Source organism: Polypterus senegalus, chromosome 15 (assembly GCF_016835505.1).
Source record: "Polypterus senegalus isolate Bchr_013 chromosome 15, ASM1683550v1, whole genome shotgun sequence".
NCBI lineage: Eukaryota > Metazoa > Chordata > Cladistia > Polypteriformes > Polypteridae > Polypterus > Polypterus senegalus.
Window position 1 is genome coordinate 92,403,741 of NC_053168.1, and position 19,233 is coordinate 92,422,973.

General features: G+C 37.3%; 1 protein-coding gene across 3 annotated transcripts in view; it reads left to right on the forward strand.

The window, feature by feature from the left end:
* The window catches only part of col14a1a (collagen, type XIV, alpha 1a), a 501,463-nt gene that overhangs the window by 250,995 nt on the left and 231,235 nt on the right, over positions 1–19,233 (forward strand). For all 3 annotated transcript variants that reach the window (XM_039736768.1, XM_039736767.1, XM_039736766.1), the window contains exons 16-20: positions 3,340–3,482; positions 7,586–7,715; positions 12,583–12,705; positions 13,497–13,646; positions 13,889–14,005. In XM_039736768.1, coding sequence (XP_039592702.1) covers positions 3,340–3,482; positions 7,586–7,715; positions 12,583–12,705; positions 13,497–13,646; positions 13,889–14,005 — 663 coding nt within the window. The remainder of the gene's footprint in view (positions 1–3,339; positions 3,483–7,585; positions 7,716–12,582; positions 12,706–13,496; positions 13,647–13,888; positions 14,006–19,233) is intronic.

Consider the following 19,233-nt stretch of genomic DNA (forward strand, 5'->3'; position numbering starts at 1 on the left):
CATTCATACATGAAAATGTCACTATTTGAAAACGCTATGTCATTTGAACATGAGTTGTCAGTTGAACATTTTTTTAGTTCTTGCCTGTACTCCACTTTATGGTGCATGGTACTGAAAATGCAGACAGAGGTATTCTTTTTGGGTGCAAACACCGTCAGCATGGCACTGCCAGATCTAAATGGTAGCGTAGATAGTCTGATAGAAGTAATAGGACATTGTATCTTTGATTGCCGGTACAACAAATAGATCTGAGCAGGCATCAACCACAGCACCAACTGTGGTCATCACTGCACTTGTGAAAAGAATGAAAATAAATCATCAACTCAGAGAGGGAGAGGCAAGTTTGTTGTACCACATGAACGTCACTGAAAGAATAAAACTGAATAATAAAAAATAAAAAAAACACTAACTTTTACAAGTTGCCAAAATTTACACTGGGTCTTGCAGACTGAAATCAAATGTATGTCTTTATTATAGTAATTATAATAGCAGCTCACTACTCAAAATATAGAGCACCCGGACTCAAACCCAGAACCTTTTGGTTATAAGGCAGCAGTTCTTACCTCTGCACCATCTAAGAATATAGATCAACTTTCTGTCGATTAACATTTGAGCTTGGGTTTGTAACTCATTGACGGCAACATGTAAATTGAATGATTTTTGCCAGTTATATTCTGAACAGAAAAGGGTTTTAGTATAGGTTAATTACATGAACATGTTAAAGAAAAAGATACAGTCACTTGCTAAAGTTACTGTTATCATGTGCTGTCTACAGTATGTGAATGGATTTCACTTTTACTATAGTTGCAGTAGTGGATCACATAGCTGTGGAAAAAAGGTATGTTGAAATTGCTGAAGCACCCAGCATGTTTGTGGTCAATATAGATATAAAAGTAAATAAAAAAATTGAAAATTAGTTAAAACTATTACCTATTTATGCGTGTACCATGTGCACATTTTTTCCCGAAAATTAGCATTAGAAAATGAGGTGTGCGTCATACACGAGGAAATGTAATTCTGTAATGTTTACTTCTTCTGCTTGGGCTCGCTCGCTCACTGTTGTTTTTGAATCAGTTTGCCGTCGTCATTCAGCATAGATAGTAGCAAGCATTTACACTCCTTCATGGCGGGAGAGAAACTAAAAGTGATTTTGGAAGCAGAGAAGATAGGAAATCGGGCTGCACGTCGCAAGTACAGTGTTCCAGAGTCATGTGTTCGAGATCGGCGATGGAAGAAAGAAAAACTTTCATCATGCAACAAAAACAGAAGGGCATTTCACGGAAAACGTGCCCTAAATGTCCTATACAATCACAACGCGCATCGTACATGGGGCAAAACGATTTTCGCAATTTTCTTTGTAAAATGTAGGGTGCGCGTTTTACACGAGGGCGCGTGGTACACGAGTAAAACGGTAATATCACATGAAAACTGAAACAAGCTCTAGATATAAAGATTTTCTTTTAAGATTTTGATTTTACTTTATCGCTCTGCAGCTTTTCTGATTTACATTTCCATAATAAAGCTGGGCACTGTACAGTATACTACTTTTCCCCATGTAATAATGTTTGAAAACTGTTTTTAACTTGGGATGCTTCTAGTTGATACATAGAGCTATTATGCATTCTACACACTTGTTTGTGGAGTTTGTGTGTGTTTTGAACCATTAATAATCTATGTTTAGGGATAAAATCTGAATCTTGTAGTGAATTAATATAATAATTATTAGCACATTACAGGATGTGTTAAATACTTGATTTTTATCCATCCCTCTCCCACTTGCTTTTCTTGTTAGGGCTATTTGAAGTGCTGCCATAACAACAAGCCTACAGAATCACTGTAACCAGGGCCTTCCCTCTTGTCAATTGCAAGCTCATATTATGTTCTCAGCCCTTCTCAATCAATTAAGACCAGTGTAAAATGACTTACAATCAGTAAAGTAAAGGCACTTAACTTTTTAAAAGTTTGAAGTGTGAACATGCAATTTTGACCAAATAGAGAGCAAGGTAGCAACATTACAGAGCAGACCACACATCATATACTAAGCTGCCTGTTGTGGCCAAGGTGAAAACTGGCTAGTCTAAAGATAACAAGCGGAGAGCGGAGCCCTTACAAAAATACCACTGGAAGAATTGCTACATATTGTGAAACAAACGGCTGTGATCGTGGTATTTAGGCATGCCAGAGGTGTAAAACATTGTTGGCAGTTTTGACGTGGGTGAGTAAACTGCCTGAAGTTGTGTTGTGTGCGTGTGCTCACGCCGGCAGCCATACACCCTCCTTTGCATGAATGAGATGCCTGAAATAGACAGAGGCTTCTGCCTAGATTGAGGCGATGGGATGGAAGGTCACAAGTGGCATCGCTGACAGGTTTGTGTCAAACCGGTGTTAATGAGATAGTTTGCCATAAAAAAACTGAAAAGTTTGACTGTCTGGCGTAGGACAGAGAAGGCAAATGAGGAATGTTGATATAGCGACCCTTGTATATGGAGCATTGCCTGATTTTTTTTTTTTTTTTTTCATTCATTTTCTTGTATTTGTGCTTTTTTCACTTTTCATTTTGATAACTGTTTTTTCTGTACTCTTGATTTTTGTCCTGGGAGAATGAAGATTTTTGAGCCATATAAATACTGCACAGATTCATCTTCACTTATTTTTGTTTATTGTTGTGCATATACTGTTTATTCCATCAGTATCATTGCAGAGGACTGCAGTTATTTTAAAGGGCATGACACTAGAATTTTGTTTTGTTTTGGTGTCACTTTAATAAAGATTTGTTTTATTTTGAAAATCTTTTGGGTTCTGTGCCTCAACCACAAATCTGTTCGGTTTCGTTACAGATGACCAGAGTCTGAGTGTGTGCAAAGGTGCCAGTGCATGTCACATTCATACAGTATAACTGGATTTCATTTTATTACACTTAAAGTTGAAATGTGTTTACCATATATATTTTAACGTTAGTTTGGTTTTGTGATTTTCTGTGCTTTTTAGCATGACTGTTAAAGAGCAAAAATGCTACTCTTTTCTAAAAGAAATTAAACATTTTTTTTCATAACGGTAAAGTACTAATCCACTGCATGTTTTTAAAGTCACCTGCCTGTAAAACTCACTTTCATCAATGTAGTAGAAAATCTGTGGTCTTTGATTAATACCTGGGTTGTCAGTAATAGATTATAAGTCGAGTCTGAGTGCTAGTGTCAAAGAGGCTTCAATTTTGCTACAAAGTCTTTTGATTTTTGACCAAAATATGTCTACTAGATGTCATGCAGATGTTTAAAAAGATTAAATAAAGAAATCAGCAGCATCATGCTATTTATTGTGTTTTATTTTTCAACTCTCCAGTTATACGCAGTGGAGTAAGAAATTTGATTGTCACTGATGAAACTACCTTCAGCATGAAAGTATCCTGGGATAATGTTGACCAAAATGTCCGCCAATACAGGGTGTCCTATGTGACAGCAAGAGGAGATCGTGCTGAAGAAGTGGTAAGCATGGTCTTTTATTTTGTACTGTGTTTTGTACTAAAGCATTGAACACAAACTAAGCAGACAATGTAGTAATTTTATTATTTATAACTGTCACTAGTATGGCTTGTTTAAATGCAGCATTTTATGTGTTGTAAAGGAAGTCAACAAACGTGACTAGAAGAAAACATGGTTAATGAGATAACACCACTTCTTTATATCCCACTAAAATGAAATAAATTGACCATTTTTAATTTAAAGCTTAATGTGCATTAATAGCATATTTGCATATTCTTCTTGAGTTCATGTCAGTTTGCTGTACAGATTCTAGATTAATTTCATAGTACAGAGATGCACATCAGTAATGTACAGAGGCTAAAATGACTGCAAAAAACCACATACATGACATTATTTCTTCTTTAGCCGAGACACTTCCTCCACTCTTAAAAAGTGTAAATACACCCTTTTCTTTTTCAATATAGCATTCCATAATGACAAAACAGGATTGCAGCATTCTTCACCTGTGAATAAGCATAGTTATAATCTTTGTGCAATTTAATTCAATTGTGTTAATGAAGTAATTATACCGTACAGCATATATTGTGTGATAATTCTTATAATACTAACACATATAGAAATAGGTTATTTTAAATGCCCTGTAAAGCAGAGCAATTTTAAACTAATTTACATGAAAGTATTATAACAATATATAGTGTGTTAATTAATATTAGCTATTGCCTATTTGACAGTAAAGGAGAGGAAAGCAAAAACTCATTCAGCAACATTCCTGGAGAAAGTAAACCTCCTGGGATCTATAACCATTTCATAATCATAATATCTTTATTGTCATTGTAACAAATACAATGAAATTAGGCGTAGTCCCTGCGGTGTCAAAATATAAATTAATAAATAAGAAAAGGATAAGGTAGAACACAAACACAAAATTGCACATGAACACTATTGCACAAGATGTCATCTATTGCACTGCTGCATTGGAGGTGATTAGGTGGCATTCATTGACCTAATAACAACAGGGTAGAAACTGTTATTCAGTCTATAAGTCTTTATAAGTCTTTGTTTTGATGCTCCTATATCTTTTGCCTGATGGCAACAGTTGGAACATGTCATGAGTGGGGTGTGAGGAGTCTTTTAAGATATTTTCTGCCTTCCTGAGGCAGCGAGAGCTGTGCAGTTCATCCAGAGTGGGTAAAGAGCAGCTAATGATCTGCTGGGCAGTCTTTACAATCCACTGAAGTGTTTTCCTCTGCGCTGTTGTGCAGCAGGAAAACCACACGCAGAGGCAGTAGCACAGGATAATCTCAATAGAGTAGCGATAGAAGGACACCAGCAGTTTTTGGGGTATGTTATTTTTCCTGAGGACTCTCAGGAAATGAAGTCCCTGCTGAGCCTTCTTTGCCAGCTCAGCTGTGTTCACACCCCAGGACAGGTCTTCCATGATGTGGACTCCCAGGAAGCAGAAGTCTGACACCCTCTCCACATATTCCCCTATGATATAGAGTGGTTTGATCTCCATTTTCTTTTTCCTGAAGTTCACAACAAGCTCCTTCGTCTTAATTGTGTTCAGGAGCAGGTTGTTGTCAGTGCACCATGCTGTCAGCCACTCCACTTCGTCCCTGTAGGCAGACTCATCCTCCCCAGAGATGAGCCCCACCACAGTGGTGTCATCTACAAATTTGACAATGGTGTTGCTGAGGTGGGCAGGGGCGCAGTCATGTGTGTACAGCGTGAAGAGCTGGGGGCTCAGCTGATGCTGATGGCCGAGGAGATGTGAGGGCCCACCCTAACCCTTTGTGTGTGGTCTGTCAGGAAGTCTTTAATCCATATACAGGTGGAATACGGGAATCCCAGGGCTAGCAGCTTGCACACCAATCTGTGAGGGAGGATGGTGTTAAAAGCAGAGCTACAATCAATAAAGAGGAGACGTGCGTATCCCCCTTGGTGCTCCAGATGGGACAGGGTAGCATGGAGAGCAGCAGCAACAACGTCCTCCGTAGACCTGTTAGCCCTGTAAGCAAATTGGTGTGCATCAAAGGTGGGAGGGATGAAGGACATGATATGACTCTAGACCAGTCTCTCTAAACACTTCAACAACGGGGTGAGCGCTACTGGCCGATAGTCATTCAGGCAGGTTATGGGTGATTTTTTTGGTAAAAGGAGTAAGATGGGGGATTTCAGACAAGGAGGAACTGGGACAGTGACAGGTTAAAGATCTTTGTAAAGACCCCAGCCAGCTGCTCTGCACAGCTCCTCAACACACGTCCAGGGACACCCCCAGGACCTACTGCCTTCGTAGGATTGACAGCCTGGAACGAGTGTCTCACCTTATGTTCCTCCACCCTAAGGGAGGGGGTGGTATTGTTGTGAGCTGCTACTGCATGTGTGACAGCTGCCTCTTGTAGTTCCATCTCAAAGCGTGCAAAGAAGTGGTTCAGCTCCTCTGCCATTGAGGTGTCACCTTCAGCAGCTCCATGACTGGTTCTGTAGTTGAAGTGCTGGACTCTCTGCCAAACCTGCCTGCTGTTATTACTGTTCAGGTGCTCCTCAATCCTTCTCCTGTAGTCCCTCTTAGCCTTTCTGATGCCTCTTTTCAGGTTGGAGTGTGTCATACTGCAGAGAACCTTGTCACCGCACATAAAGACAGAGTTCTTTTTCTATAGCAGCCGCTGAACCTCTCTTGTTATCCAGGGCTTCTGGTTTAGACAGACACGGATATGTTTCTCCACTGTGCCAGTGTCAATGCAGGTTTTGATGTAACACAATACACTGTCGGTGCAGAGTTCCAGGTCTGGACTTTCAAAAATGTCCCAGTTAGTCCTCTTACAGCAGTCCCACAGCTGCAGAGAGGCATCATCAGGCCAGGTTGAGATTGATTTAGTATTCAAAGTCATATTTATATTGAAGTGTGGAATAATAAAATGATGATTTTTTTATTATTATGAAATATCTCAAAGGAACACTGCAGTGTAGAGGAGTTAGATGGATTGCCATGAGACAGAATTTTCAGCATTAAAATAAACAATCTATTCGTTTGACCACTATTTTAACCCATTTAGGTACTAGATATTTTTTGGCCTCTGCCAGGAGAAATGCTGATAAGGTCCCTTGTTTACACTGATTTTCTAGTATGAAGAGGTAATGCTGCTAGTTAAATATTGATTACTTTAATAACACAGATCTTATAGTTACAAAAAGTGTCACCCCACACTGGCATTTTTGACCCCACAACTGTTAGATGTGGGACATGCAGGTGCCTCACTGCTGCTGACCCGTTCAACCCTCAGTTTGTGGTTTCATTGACCCACTCAAGTGAATTTACAACTTTTTTTTATCTTGGTGAACTGTTATCCAATCACAAGAGAGATACAGAGGATGGGCGTCTGAATCAGATACGTGGCCTGCTCTGACTGGCCTGTACTTGTGTAACCAGTTTTTGCAAAATGTGTTACATTTATATGTATATGTGTATTTTTTTGTACTGTGATTCCCTCATTATTGGCAGTAATGGTATACAGTACCTTGATCTATAGTATGCTGTAGTTTGAGTGATCCCATATCAGATCACATTCATAATTTACACAAACCGCTCAAAGTTTCCCTGCTACTGCACCCAGACCACTGTTTCTAAAGGGTTTCAGTGGGCTGCACCAGGGAGAGATTGGCATATTCACCTTTACCTAACTGAACCAGACTAGGTAAGAAATTACTACACAGTTTGAAATAACTGCTCCAAATGAACTAGATTAAAAAATACCTTCAAAAGATTCAAGAGTTTTTTAATTACAGAGGTTGTAAATGTGGAATATCTTAAAGAATAAGAAAAAAGTAAACCTCACAATCACAAGATGATGGGTCAAAACTATAAGATATATTTTAAATTTGTTTATCATTTTTCAGTGGAAAGGATCTTTGGTATAAAACACATCTCTAATAATCACTTAACTAATAAGTACAATAAGAAAAAATCCATCATTCTTTCCTCTTTTTGTTGTGCTACTATATTTGGTATTGTTACTTTCAATAGGTTTATATAACAAAAGTAGATTTTGTAAGGTATTCCGATTATAGGAAGTATCCTGAATAATTAGTATGTCATTTTCTTTCAGATTATGGTGCCAGGAAGACAAAACAACATCCTTCTTCAGCCACTGCTCTCTGACACCGAGTACAAAATTACAGTCATTCCAGTCTATTCAGATGGAGACGGACTTAGCAGCTCTTCCATTGGAAGAACCTGTAAGTATTGACAAATATTAGCTTTTATAGTATTCAGGGTATTGCGGAGTTTGAAGTATCCTTATGCTCACATTATGTATTATTTGTTAAAATGTGCACAAAAATCTTTCTTTATTAAAATATAATAGTTTACTAACTTTGAAATAGTTGATAAATGTGTAATCTTAAAATGCAATATAATAACTAAAGCATCGACATTTTAAATTATAAACAAGAAAAAATTTTAAATGCTTTCAAATCTGGGAAGTAAATGACACAATTTAATGCATTAATGTTTGACTTAGAGGCAACAGATTATAAAAATTCAGATTATAAATAAGTTTTCAAAAAGAAAAAGTACAGTACAAGGGCACAAAGAGAATATGTAACATAAAATAAAAATAGACTTATGCGTTTATCTCCCTTTCTAATCATTGGCTGATTAGGTTGATTACTTTTATTTTTACTTAACCTTCTTATGCATCCAGATTGTGTCTTTCATGTTTTATATTAAATGTATGAATGAGAAGAAAGAAAAAACAGATTTTGTTGGAGGACAAAGCAAGAAGGAATTACTTTTTTTTTGGAAGATGGAAGGCAGCATTTTATTGGAGGCAGAAAGGAGAGAGTTTTGTGAATTATGAAAACATGGCTATAATTTGGCAAGTAAAGGAACCAAATGACATGCAGTAGCACCCTGGGAACACAATACCTTTGACGCACCTTCTATAAACATAATGTATAGGATTTACAGATGCCTGTGATTGCTCAAATATTTGTGCAAATACAAAGTTGTTTCACAATTCATTGAATAGTTTGATCCACATCTAACTTAGCCTTTTTGCAAAAAATCAACTCTGGATATAATCAAGTAGAAAATTTGATACATAATACTTTCCCATTCACCACAATAAAAAAACAATTCATTTTTATTTTGCATAAGTCAAATTGATGAGCCCAAATTTAATAACGTGCATGCCATCAGCATAGTGCTATAGTCTTTGTTAAAGTGTGCTGTTACTAATCCTGATATAGCTGACTGTTTAAAACAGCAATATATAAAGAAAATTAAAGTAGGTTTTCAAAAGTTGAATTATATGATCATTTTTTTAATATACTAGCTAGGACAAACTTTAAAAATCAATAAACAAACAGGTATTGGTAGATAAGCGGAGTCAAAGTATGCTCCAACATGTTGAGAGAGGCGACTCGAACGAAGGCTGGCATGTAAGAGAGCAGGGCCCCGTCTGGCGCCCCACTCCTGATGTCACACTTCCCCCTCCCCTCAGCCCGCAGTCTCTGTCTCAGGTTACCGCAAATAAATCGCTCCTGCAAGCAAACTATGATACTTAGCGCAATGAGAGAAGTCGCAAAATCAACCGGAATGTGTTGCAACACTGATTATTTACTTACAGAGATGCCAGTGTCAACTACTGCTGCTTACTGCCCTGCCTCGCCGATGCTAGGTTGGGTATAAATAACAAGAACAAGTACATGTACAAGTAACTTTTCCAAATGCTCCCCCAAACACAGCTGCTTTTGCTCCTGTGCAGATTTAAAAAGGAAAAAAAAAATCTCCATCTAAAGGGACAAAAAAGCTTTAAAAATGCACTCATGGCTCCTCAGCGGCAACCAAAATCAAATAGGAGCAAAATACACATTTTGATTAACTCTCACACTTCAGAACACAAAACTCTCAGCAGCTTCTGTTTCATTCGCAGGGATGACACCAGCACACCTTTGTATATATAACAGTTCAAACTGCACGTCAGGACAAAAATAGTCAAATTGTAACATGGAATAGATCAGAGCAAGGGCATCAACCATTTCTGCTGTTCCCAAAAGTACATTGGTCTCAATAATTGTCAAATACAGGAAGTTTGGAATCACTAGGTGTCTTCCTAGAGCTCAATTGTCAGTCTAACAAGAAAACCTGTTGGACATCCAACCATCTCAGCAGCACTTAATTTATTAATTTAAGGTAGAATGACATACTCTCACTTGGAGTTTGTCAGAATGCATTAAATGGACTTTGAGAGCATGAGGGAAAACAATTCTCTGTTGTGATGAGACAAAAAATGATCTATTTGGCAAAACTCTCAAGTTTTGTGTCTGGTGAAAACCATTCCCTGCTCATCACCTGTCTAACACCATCCCTACAATGAAGCGTTGTGGTGGCTGCATTAGTCTATGGGTGTGCTTCTCAGCCGCAGGTACAGGAAGACTGGTCAGATTTGAGGGAAGTATGAATGCGCCCAAATACAGAGCAGTCCTTGAAGAAAGTTTGGTCCATTGCGCATGTGACCTCAGACTGGGGTATGACAAGATAGATTAGCTGTCTAGGTCTGTGTTCTATTTTATTTTGTTGTATTTACTCTATTTTTGACACCCATTGCATGCCCAACATAACTGGAAGGGAGTGTCTGTCTGAATCAAGGTTATCATAGTTAATGAAAACTAAAATAAAAACTGAAACTGCTATTAAAAAAACATTTTTGTAAACTGAAATAAAATAATTAACAAAACTCAAATGAAAAACTAAAACTATACAAAACTATTAAAGTAGCTGGAAAGACTAACTGAAATAAAATTATAATTTACTAAAAATAACTTTAGTTTTTTTCATTTTTGAATGAATATTCTTGCTGTTAGTTTTTAACTCTTGTAACATTTAACTCTAAAACTGAAAGTCATCCACCACCAGCCACCTGCACATATTCATCCAGTGAATGGTGACTGGTAAAGGAGGCTGGGTGTTCACACAGCATTTGCGGTGACAGAGCAAGCTGAATATGCGTGTAAAGCATGTGGGATAGAAAACGATTTACGTGCCGCCTTTCTTTGCACTTGTAATTCAAGATGTAATTCATATGTCTGAAATTGGAATGTGCTGCTTAACAAAACCTTTACCGTATGGACAGAAAAATCACGAGTGAGTAACGTTTCAGTTTATCTCTCAGGTGCCTACTTTTTGTTGACAGTAATTCACCTGGCACTTCGCACACTAAGTATAGGGAAAGTACAGTAATCATGAAAAACATTTGACCTCGATATTTTGATTAATCTTGATCTTTTAGACCTTCTCGGGTCCGATAAAACCATTATATGTGTGTGTGTGTATGTGTGTGTGTGTGTGTGTGTGTGTGTGTGTGTGTATGTGTGTATAAACACGATAACTCAAAAATGCAACTAGATAGATGGATGAAATTTGGCATGTGGTCGTTACACAAAGTTATATATCTGAATTAAGTATTAAAGTACCGGAAGTGGTACTTTACCTGAACACATACTTGATTTCTTTTTTCATGCACCTGCAGAGTCCGATTTATTAAACTTAACTTTTATAATAATTGTTCAATATATTTGTTGATGGCTCTTTAATGTACATAATATAATCATTGTTTTGTGGTTTATTCCTCAAATATTTATCCCCATATCTGAGTACATGAGAAAGTCTGGGGTACACCTTAAAATTCACCTATATTTCATTACAAATTGAGAACAAAATACCTGATGTCCTTGAGTGGCACAGTCAAATACTAGACTTAAACCACATTGAATATCTGTGGAGAAACCTGAAGATTACATACATTTTCCATCTGATCTAAAAGAGGTTCAGAGGATCTGGCATGAAGAATGGTATAAACTGCTCAAATTCAGGTGTTCAAATCTTATAGAGATTTAGCCAAGAAAAGCTACAGTTGCTGCCACAGGGGCTTCTAGGAAGTATTGAATTAAGGGTCTGTATACTTGTATTTTGTATGAATGAGAGATTTCAGTTTTGGATTTTTAACAAATTTGTAAAACTCTCTATAAACTAGTTTTCAATTTTTCATTATGGGTTATTAATTTGTAAATTGATGAACCAAAAAGGCAGATTCTTTTAAAATTAAATCTATAATAAATTGTACAGAAATGAAAGGTGTATGAACTCTTTTAAAATCCACTGTATATATACTAAATACTATTCCCTAATTGAAGAAAGATTATACTCAATTCCCAGGAAAAGACAATGTAACTAGTAATGTGACTCATAAGGTTATTACAGGCCATGCGCAAAATGACATTAATGACAATATTTTCACATCACTTTGCATGTCAAGTAAACTGTTTGCCTAGAAGAGAAGCCTGTTTCCTACCAAACTGTAAACTAAATTAGATGGGGTTTACTGAAAGATGTTATGCTTTTTATGATTAAATACTGAATGGTTTTATATTAATCTAGAGATCTTAAAAACCTGCTCAGGTCACAACATACTTTCAAGTCATTCTCTCAACTGGTAGAATGAAACAGTGCAAATCTGGAGAATGCACTCACAATAAAACAAAAAGTAAAGTATGAAAATTGTCACCATAAAAATCACTTTGGACTTCCATGTGTTATTTTGTGTGCCCAGCTGACAGAAATGTGTTGTTTTACCTTTCCCTACTAAATAATTAACATGTTTTTTTTCCCATGGTCAGGCAATCCTGAAGTTTTATTTTTTGATTGAAAACATAGGATTACGCTTCAAATAAAAATATTTGCAAAGAATATACTGTATGCTGTGCGTTTAGAGGTAGGATGGTAGGGATGTGTATAACTGCCAAGCTGATGGGCCTTGGCAATTATAGTACTGAAAAAAAATACACTTTTCTAGCATTAGCAATAGCATTTTATCTACTCTATTTACATGGCAGTTTAGTTTTGCATAACGATTGCAGAAAATCTACATAGTGTTCAAACGCACAGGAAGTGTGCCTACTTCAAAGTAATATAAAGCATCCTTAGCGGTTTTCAGTTAATGCATGCAAACTAGTATTAACTTGAATAATAGTAATTCTTTTATAATCAAGCCAGGTGTTAACTAGTAGTTCAAAACTGAGATATGAACTCTTTTCTTGACAGTGCCATTGTCAGCACCTAGGAACTTGCGTGTCTCAGAGGAATGGTACAATCGTTTCCGGATTACATGGGATTCTTCACCCTCTCCCACAATGGGCTATAGAATTGTATACCAGCCAATTTCTGGTTTGTTTTTTTTACTTCTTATTCACATTCTATTTTATTCTTTAAGCTTACTGAGCTTGTTTTTATTTATTTATTTTTTGTTTGATTTCTGAAAATGTATTTAGGCGATTTTTATTCTGTCTCCTTAGTACTTGAGTAGGCTTAGAAGAGGACCAAACTCTAACAGAATTAAGATTTGCAAAAATAGAATTAGGTGCTCTGATTTTAAATTAACCTAATTCTTAAACAGCTGACAATGCTTCAACACTGTGTTTTATGAATTGTTCAAATTCACTTCACTGCTGAAAACTTGCTTATGCAACCATAGTAGTACAGTGTATACCACTGAAGACTCGAATACTGTATTTCTTACATCTGGGTTCTGTTCCTAGCTGCAATGTATTCTGTGTGCTTTTTGTGCAGTTTTCATTCTGGGAATCCAGTTTGAGAATCTCAGATATATACTGTCAGATTCAATGAAGTATGAGTATGTCTTGCAAAAACAGTTGGTAGTTCATTTAGTGCTGAGGCTGCTTTGCACATTTTTGGTTTATTGTGATTCTTTTATAGAAGAAGCAGATTTAGAAATTGGATGCATGTTTCATCAGAATTTAGCTTTAATGATTAAACATATTATGGTCATTAACATTTAATTTAACTTTATTCATATTACGTTGTACATCATAAGAGTAAGCATGACTAATGTGTTCAGTTTTCTATCTCTTGTTTTATCAAATCCTTGCTGTATTGTCAAGAAGACAAACTACATAAATAAATTAAGAACATAACATCTGACTTATTTTCTTTTTTAGCTCCAGGTCCTGCTTTGGAGACATTTGTGGGTGATGACATAAATACTATGCTTATTCTTAATTTATTAAGTGGCACTGAATATAGTGTTAAGGTGATTGCTTCATATACAACAGGCTCCAGTGATGCACTTATTGGAAAAGCAAAAACATGTAAGAATGAGCAGATTCTTAACATCAGAATTTTCGTAAGTTTTAGAACAAATTCTGTCTTGCTGTTTTACAGCAATTATTGTGATTTTTGAGATGTTTATTCTTGCCATTTATGTAGAATTAATAAATAGTGATATACATAAAATATATAGGGGAATGCCAATCAGTTTTCTCAATTCCTCCGTAAGTTTTATTTTCAAATACTTTCGATCAGTAGTCACTTTTTCTTAATTCTTTTACAGTGTATCTTGGTGTGACAAACCTCAATACATACCAGGTTCGCACAACAAGCATGTGTGTACAGTGGCAACCTCACCGTAATGCTAAGATGTACAGGGCTGTTATTGAAAACCAAACTGGTAAGTAGTTTCTTGGAAAACTTTCTGTCTGCTTAGTTAGTACAGGCTAAGTCCAAATATAATTCTAACTCTTTCACAATCTGTGTAGGTATTTTGTTGAAGTTTTTAAACTACGTGAATCAGTTGAACTATAGAGCAAGTAGTAATTATGCCAAATACAATGAATGTGGTATAGTAGAAGATGAAATGTAAAGAATTGTGACAAATGGTTTTACAATATTAACACTAGAATAACCAGAGCCTACGAAAAAACTTGTAGATCCGGCACACCTTAAATCTGTTCGCACCTCTCCGCCAGCGTCCTTTGTCCTGTAAACATGCCGATAAAGACAAGCATCAAGCAGCCGGCAATTCCATCCCCCCACCGACTTAGAATGTGCACAAACTTCTCCCAGCTCATGCCTTGATTGATTATCTGGGAGTGAAGTGTTACAGACGCAAACTTTGTTTTATGTACTATACAGGTCATAAAATGAATAATTCCAAATATTATATATACCTATGTCTCTGTTTTTTTTTTTTTTTGACATCATAGACCATAAGGTGCATACTAATTCAGCGTGAGCAGGAACACTCAATAAAACGGAATAAAAAAAAAAATCAAGTGACGGTGAGATACGAAGAAGGCAGATTCTCCAGCGTCTGTGTGTCTGCTTTTATCCCTCCAGATGAGAGAATGTCCAGTTCCATTGTCTCAAAACACCACTCACATCTCCAGTTATTCCCAGTTTCAAATAAAAACTAACAGCGTCACATTCCTTGGGGGTTTGGGGTAGTATGTATCGTGATTGTGATTTAGAGAAAATAAAAGTGAAAAAAAAGGTAACTTTTACAAGTCCTATAAATGTACACTGTGTGTTATAGATGCAAACTAAGTGTATGTGTGTACTGTATAATATTAATAACAAGAGCAGCTCACTACTGAAAATGGCAAATATACGAGTCGGGATCGAACCAGGGACTCTTGATTACAAGTCAGCAAATCTTACCGCTACGCCATGGAAGCTGTTGTCTTTTCCTTGAACCTTTTGTGAAAGTGTTTATTTGATCTTTGGACTTCGGGCTTCATATATTATACAGTTTATGCCTACATTTTGTCATTTACTACTAAAATATGAAAAACATTTCTGTTTTAAAAATGTGTTTACACAGATTATTATAGAAACGGAATACACATGAAATGCATGTGTTCCAAATAACGATCTATTATTTCCACTCTAAAACTCCACTTCACTCCCAGATAATCAATTAAGGCATGAGCTAGGAGAAGTTTGTGCACGTTCTAAGTCGGTGGGGGGATGGAATAGCCAGCTACTTGTCTTTATCGGCACATTTACAGGACAAAGGATGCTGGCGGAGAGGTGCGAAAGGATTTAAGGTGGGCCTGATCTACGAGTTTTTTCGTAGGCTCTGGTAATTCTAGTGTTAAGCATCTGAGATGGGCTGAAGTCCTACATGTGCAGTTCTTAAGTAAGCTTCAACTTCAACAAGTCAAATCAAGTCTTTTTATTTAATTATTTCAACATAGTTAATCTAATTATGATAATGACTAATGTATACTAACATCTGTACTAAGAATAGACTTACAAGAAGTAACAGTCAGTAGTATATAAAACAATTGTTTTACAGTAAAACCTTGATTATCTGTAAGGGGTCCGGACAAAAGCTATGACAGATAAGAGATAAGATGTATAACAGAACAGCTACTTTAAAAATAATGTAGATAAATTTGACAAATAGTTGTATTTATTTACAAAACAAAACATTATTACCAAAATGTAATATCTTATTAGCTAAATTAATTATTTCATTTGATATTGTAATGACCAGCGTAAAAAGCAAACACAACTCAGAGGTATTGGAGTTTTCTACATTTTAATTAAGAGCCTTCATACCATTACAAACGGTGCCCTGTCTTATACTATGTTAAACAATAACAATTGGTTGGCTTTCCCTACCAATTAGTTTATCTCCTTCCACTCACGTTCTGTTATTCTCTATAATGCAAACACTCTTGCTTATTGTCTCATGACTCCCTTCTCAAAACTTCTCTCTGCTGCACTTTCCTTTTTCTCCTAACTTCTCCTGTAACTCATTTACTAAGAGGCTTGTCTGCCCCTCAGCACATCACCATCTGCCTGCACATCACGACATATTAACAATTAATATATTAACAGACTTTAAAAAGAAAATTACAGTACAGAAGAACATTAACATTAATACAGAATAACATTACTGTCAGTGGTTTCTCTTTTCGTCACATTTTTCAATTTTTTCAGCATCTCACTTTTTATCATTCACTGTTGTTCTTCCTACTATGTAAATTGAAGCAATATTTGAAGCACTTTCGCTGTTTTGTAAACATTTAATAATTTCAGTTTTTTGTGATAATTCCAACACCACATAGTTATGTTTATTGGTCATAACAATGTATAGTAAATTATTTATAACAAAAGAGAAAAGCTACAAAATGCTATTAAAAGTGAAGGTATGTAACTGATACTGTGATTTCAAAATGAGGCATTACATGTGGTGCTGGAGAGGAGCACTGTGCTCTAGCACAAGGGAGTTGTTCCAATGTGCACAGCTCACAGAGTACCTCATGCACTCGTAGTACAGTCAAAGGTAGGTGCTGGCGTGCATATATTTTTTAAGACTGACAGTGAATTGAGTAACAAATAATCAAGGTTTTACTTTACTTTGAAGTAATTTGTATATACTATATACTATCAATGTTATACAATTTCCCCATAATACACACAGTATGAGAATGAATTTTGAAAGACTATGTCACTTCTGAGAATCCATCTATTGTCCAAACCCTCTGTACCCTGAGTGCAGTCACAGGGAAGTGGGAACCTATCACAGCAAGCATAGCGCTCAAGGCAGGATCAATACTTGGACAGAGAACCAGCCCATCACAGGGTGAACACACACATACAAGCACACATACACACACTAGTGGCAACTTAGTATTGCCAATCCACTTAACGTCCTATTTGCTTGCAGACTGTGGGAGGAAACTGGAGCACCCAGAAGAATCCTGCTCGGACATGGGGACAATGTGCAACTCAATTCAAGGAGGACCTAGGATGTGAATCCCAACCTCCTTGTTTTGAGGCAATAGTACTGCCACTGTGCTGCCCATTTCAGGGCATAGTTACATAATCAACTCTCATTTTAAAATAAATTCTTTACAATATTTTGCACATTTATTAGTTACCTAAATATTTCAAATATCTCCCATCATTTAGAATGTATTGTAGTTGTAGAAAATTAGGTGTTACTGTTTAGTAACTTGTTTACCCAGATTTGTCTGGGAAAATTTCTTATGGAAGCACTTCCAGGTCACATGGAAGTCGATTATAACGGGGAGCTTGTCTCGCTGCAGCGCACTCTCATGGCCCGCAGTGACTCCAGCAGGTCTGCCCTGCCGGAATACATCTCTCAGCATGCCTTGGTGGTTTCCTACTGTGGAACCAACAGTCTGGGGCTGTTGCCATCTAGCATGCTTGGGGAGTAAAAAGCATCCAGTGATGTCTTTCTTTCCCAGTGGGCTGTTCGTCCATCCCTTTTGGTCTTTCCTTCTGGGTCTGATCTCTTCTTCCTCCCAGCCGGGATGCTTATCTGTCTAAATAGAGTCTCCTGTCCAGGTAAGGAACCATTTTCTCTCCTGGCCGGGATGCCAGTTCAGCCCATGTGGCACCAACATGAAATGAGCATGGCGGGTTTTGGGACATGTGACATTGCACACATTTGATAGCCTATCTTGTCCTGATGACATGTAACTCTGATCAAAGTGTTTGATCTTTTTAAGTATTTGCTTACTTCTTCCTTTCGCAAGCTGTAAACACATTCTGTAATTCCTAGTCCTAGGATAAAGAAAACAACTGAAACATGCATAAATTACTGGTACAATGCAGGAAGAATGTACAAGAGAGGATGCTTGCAATGCCTGTAATTAAAGTCCTGTAAATTCAGTTCATCCTGCTTTGTTTGAGCAAAATAATAAAAATACAAACAGTTTGCAGTTCAAAAATGGAAGATTTTCCACTTCAGAACATAGCCATCACATCAGTAGCCTTGCACAATACTTTTATGGACAAAAGTTTTGAGAATGACACAAACGTCAATTTTCACAAACATTTTGCCATGAAAGTGATCTTAATCCCAAAAAAAAAACCATTTCCACTTCATTTCATCCCTGCCACAAAAGGACCTGCTGACATCATTTCAGGTCAGAGTGTTGACAAGGACAAGGCTGAAAATCTCTCTGTCATGCTGAATGAGTGAGAACAGAGAGGCTCAATTGTTGTGAAGAAGGATTCAGGGCATTCAAGAAAGTCCAGCAAGTGCCAGTTGATTCAGTTGATTCAGCTGCGGGAGCGGGGCACTACTAGTGCAGAGCTTGCTCAGGAATGGCAGCAGGCAGGTGTGAGTGCATCTGCACACACAGTGAGGTGAGGACTTTTGGAGGATGGCCTGGTGTCAAGAAGGGCAGCAAAGAAGCCACTTCTATCCACGAAAAACATCAGGGACAGATTGATATTCTGCAAAAGGTACAGGGATTGGTCTGCTGAGGACTGGGGTAAAGTAATTTTCTCTGATGAATCCCCTTTCCGATTGTTTGGGGCATCCGGAAAAAAGATTGTCTGAATAAGAAAAGATGAGTGCTACCATCAGTCCTGTGTCATGCCAACAGTAAAGCATCCTGAGACCATGTGTGGTTACTTCTCAGCCAAGGGATTGGGCTCACTCACAATTTTGCCTAAGAACACAAAATGGTACCAAAACATCCTTCAAGAGCACCTTCTCCCAACAATCCAATAACAGTTTGGTGACAGACAGTGCCTTTTCCAGCATGATGGAGCACCGTACCATAAGGCAAAAGTGATAACTAAGTGGCTCGTGGAACAGAACATCAATATTTTGGGTCCATGGGCAGGAAACTCCCCAGACCTTAATCCCATTGAGAACTTGTGGTCAATCCTCAAGAGGCAGGTGAACAAACAAAACCCCACAAATTCTGAGAAACCCCAAGGGTTGATTATGCAAGAATAGGCTGCCATCAGTCAGGATTTGGCCTGGAAGTTGATTGGCCGCATGCCAGGGCAAATTGCAGAGGTCCTGAAATAGAAGGGCCAACACTGCAAATATTGACTATTTGAATAAACTTAATGTAATTGACAATAAAAGCCTTTGAAACTTATGAAATGCTTGTAATTATA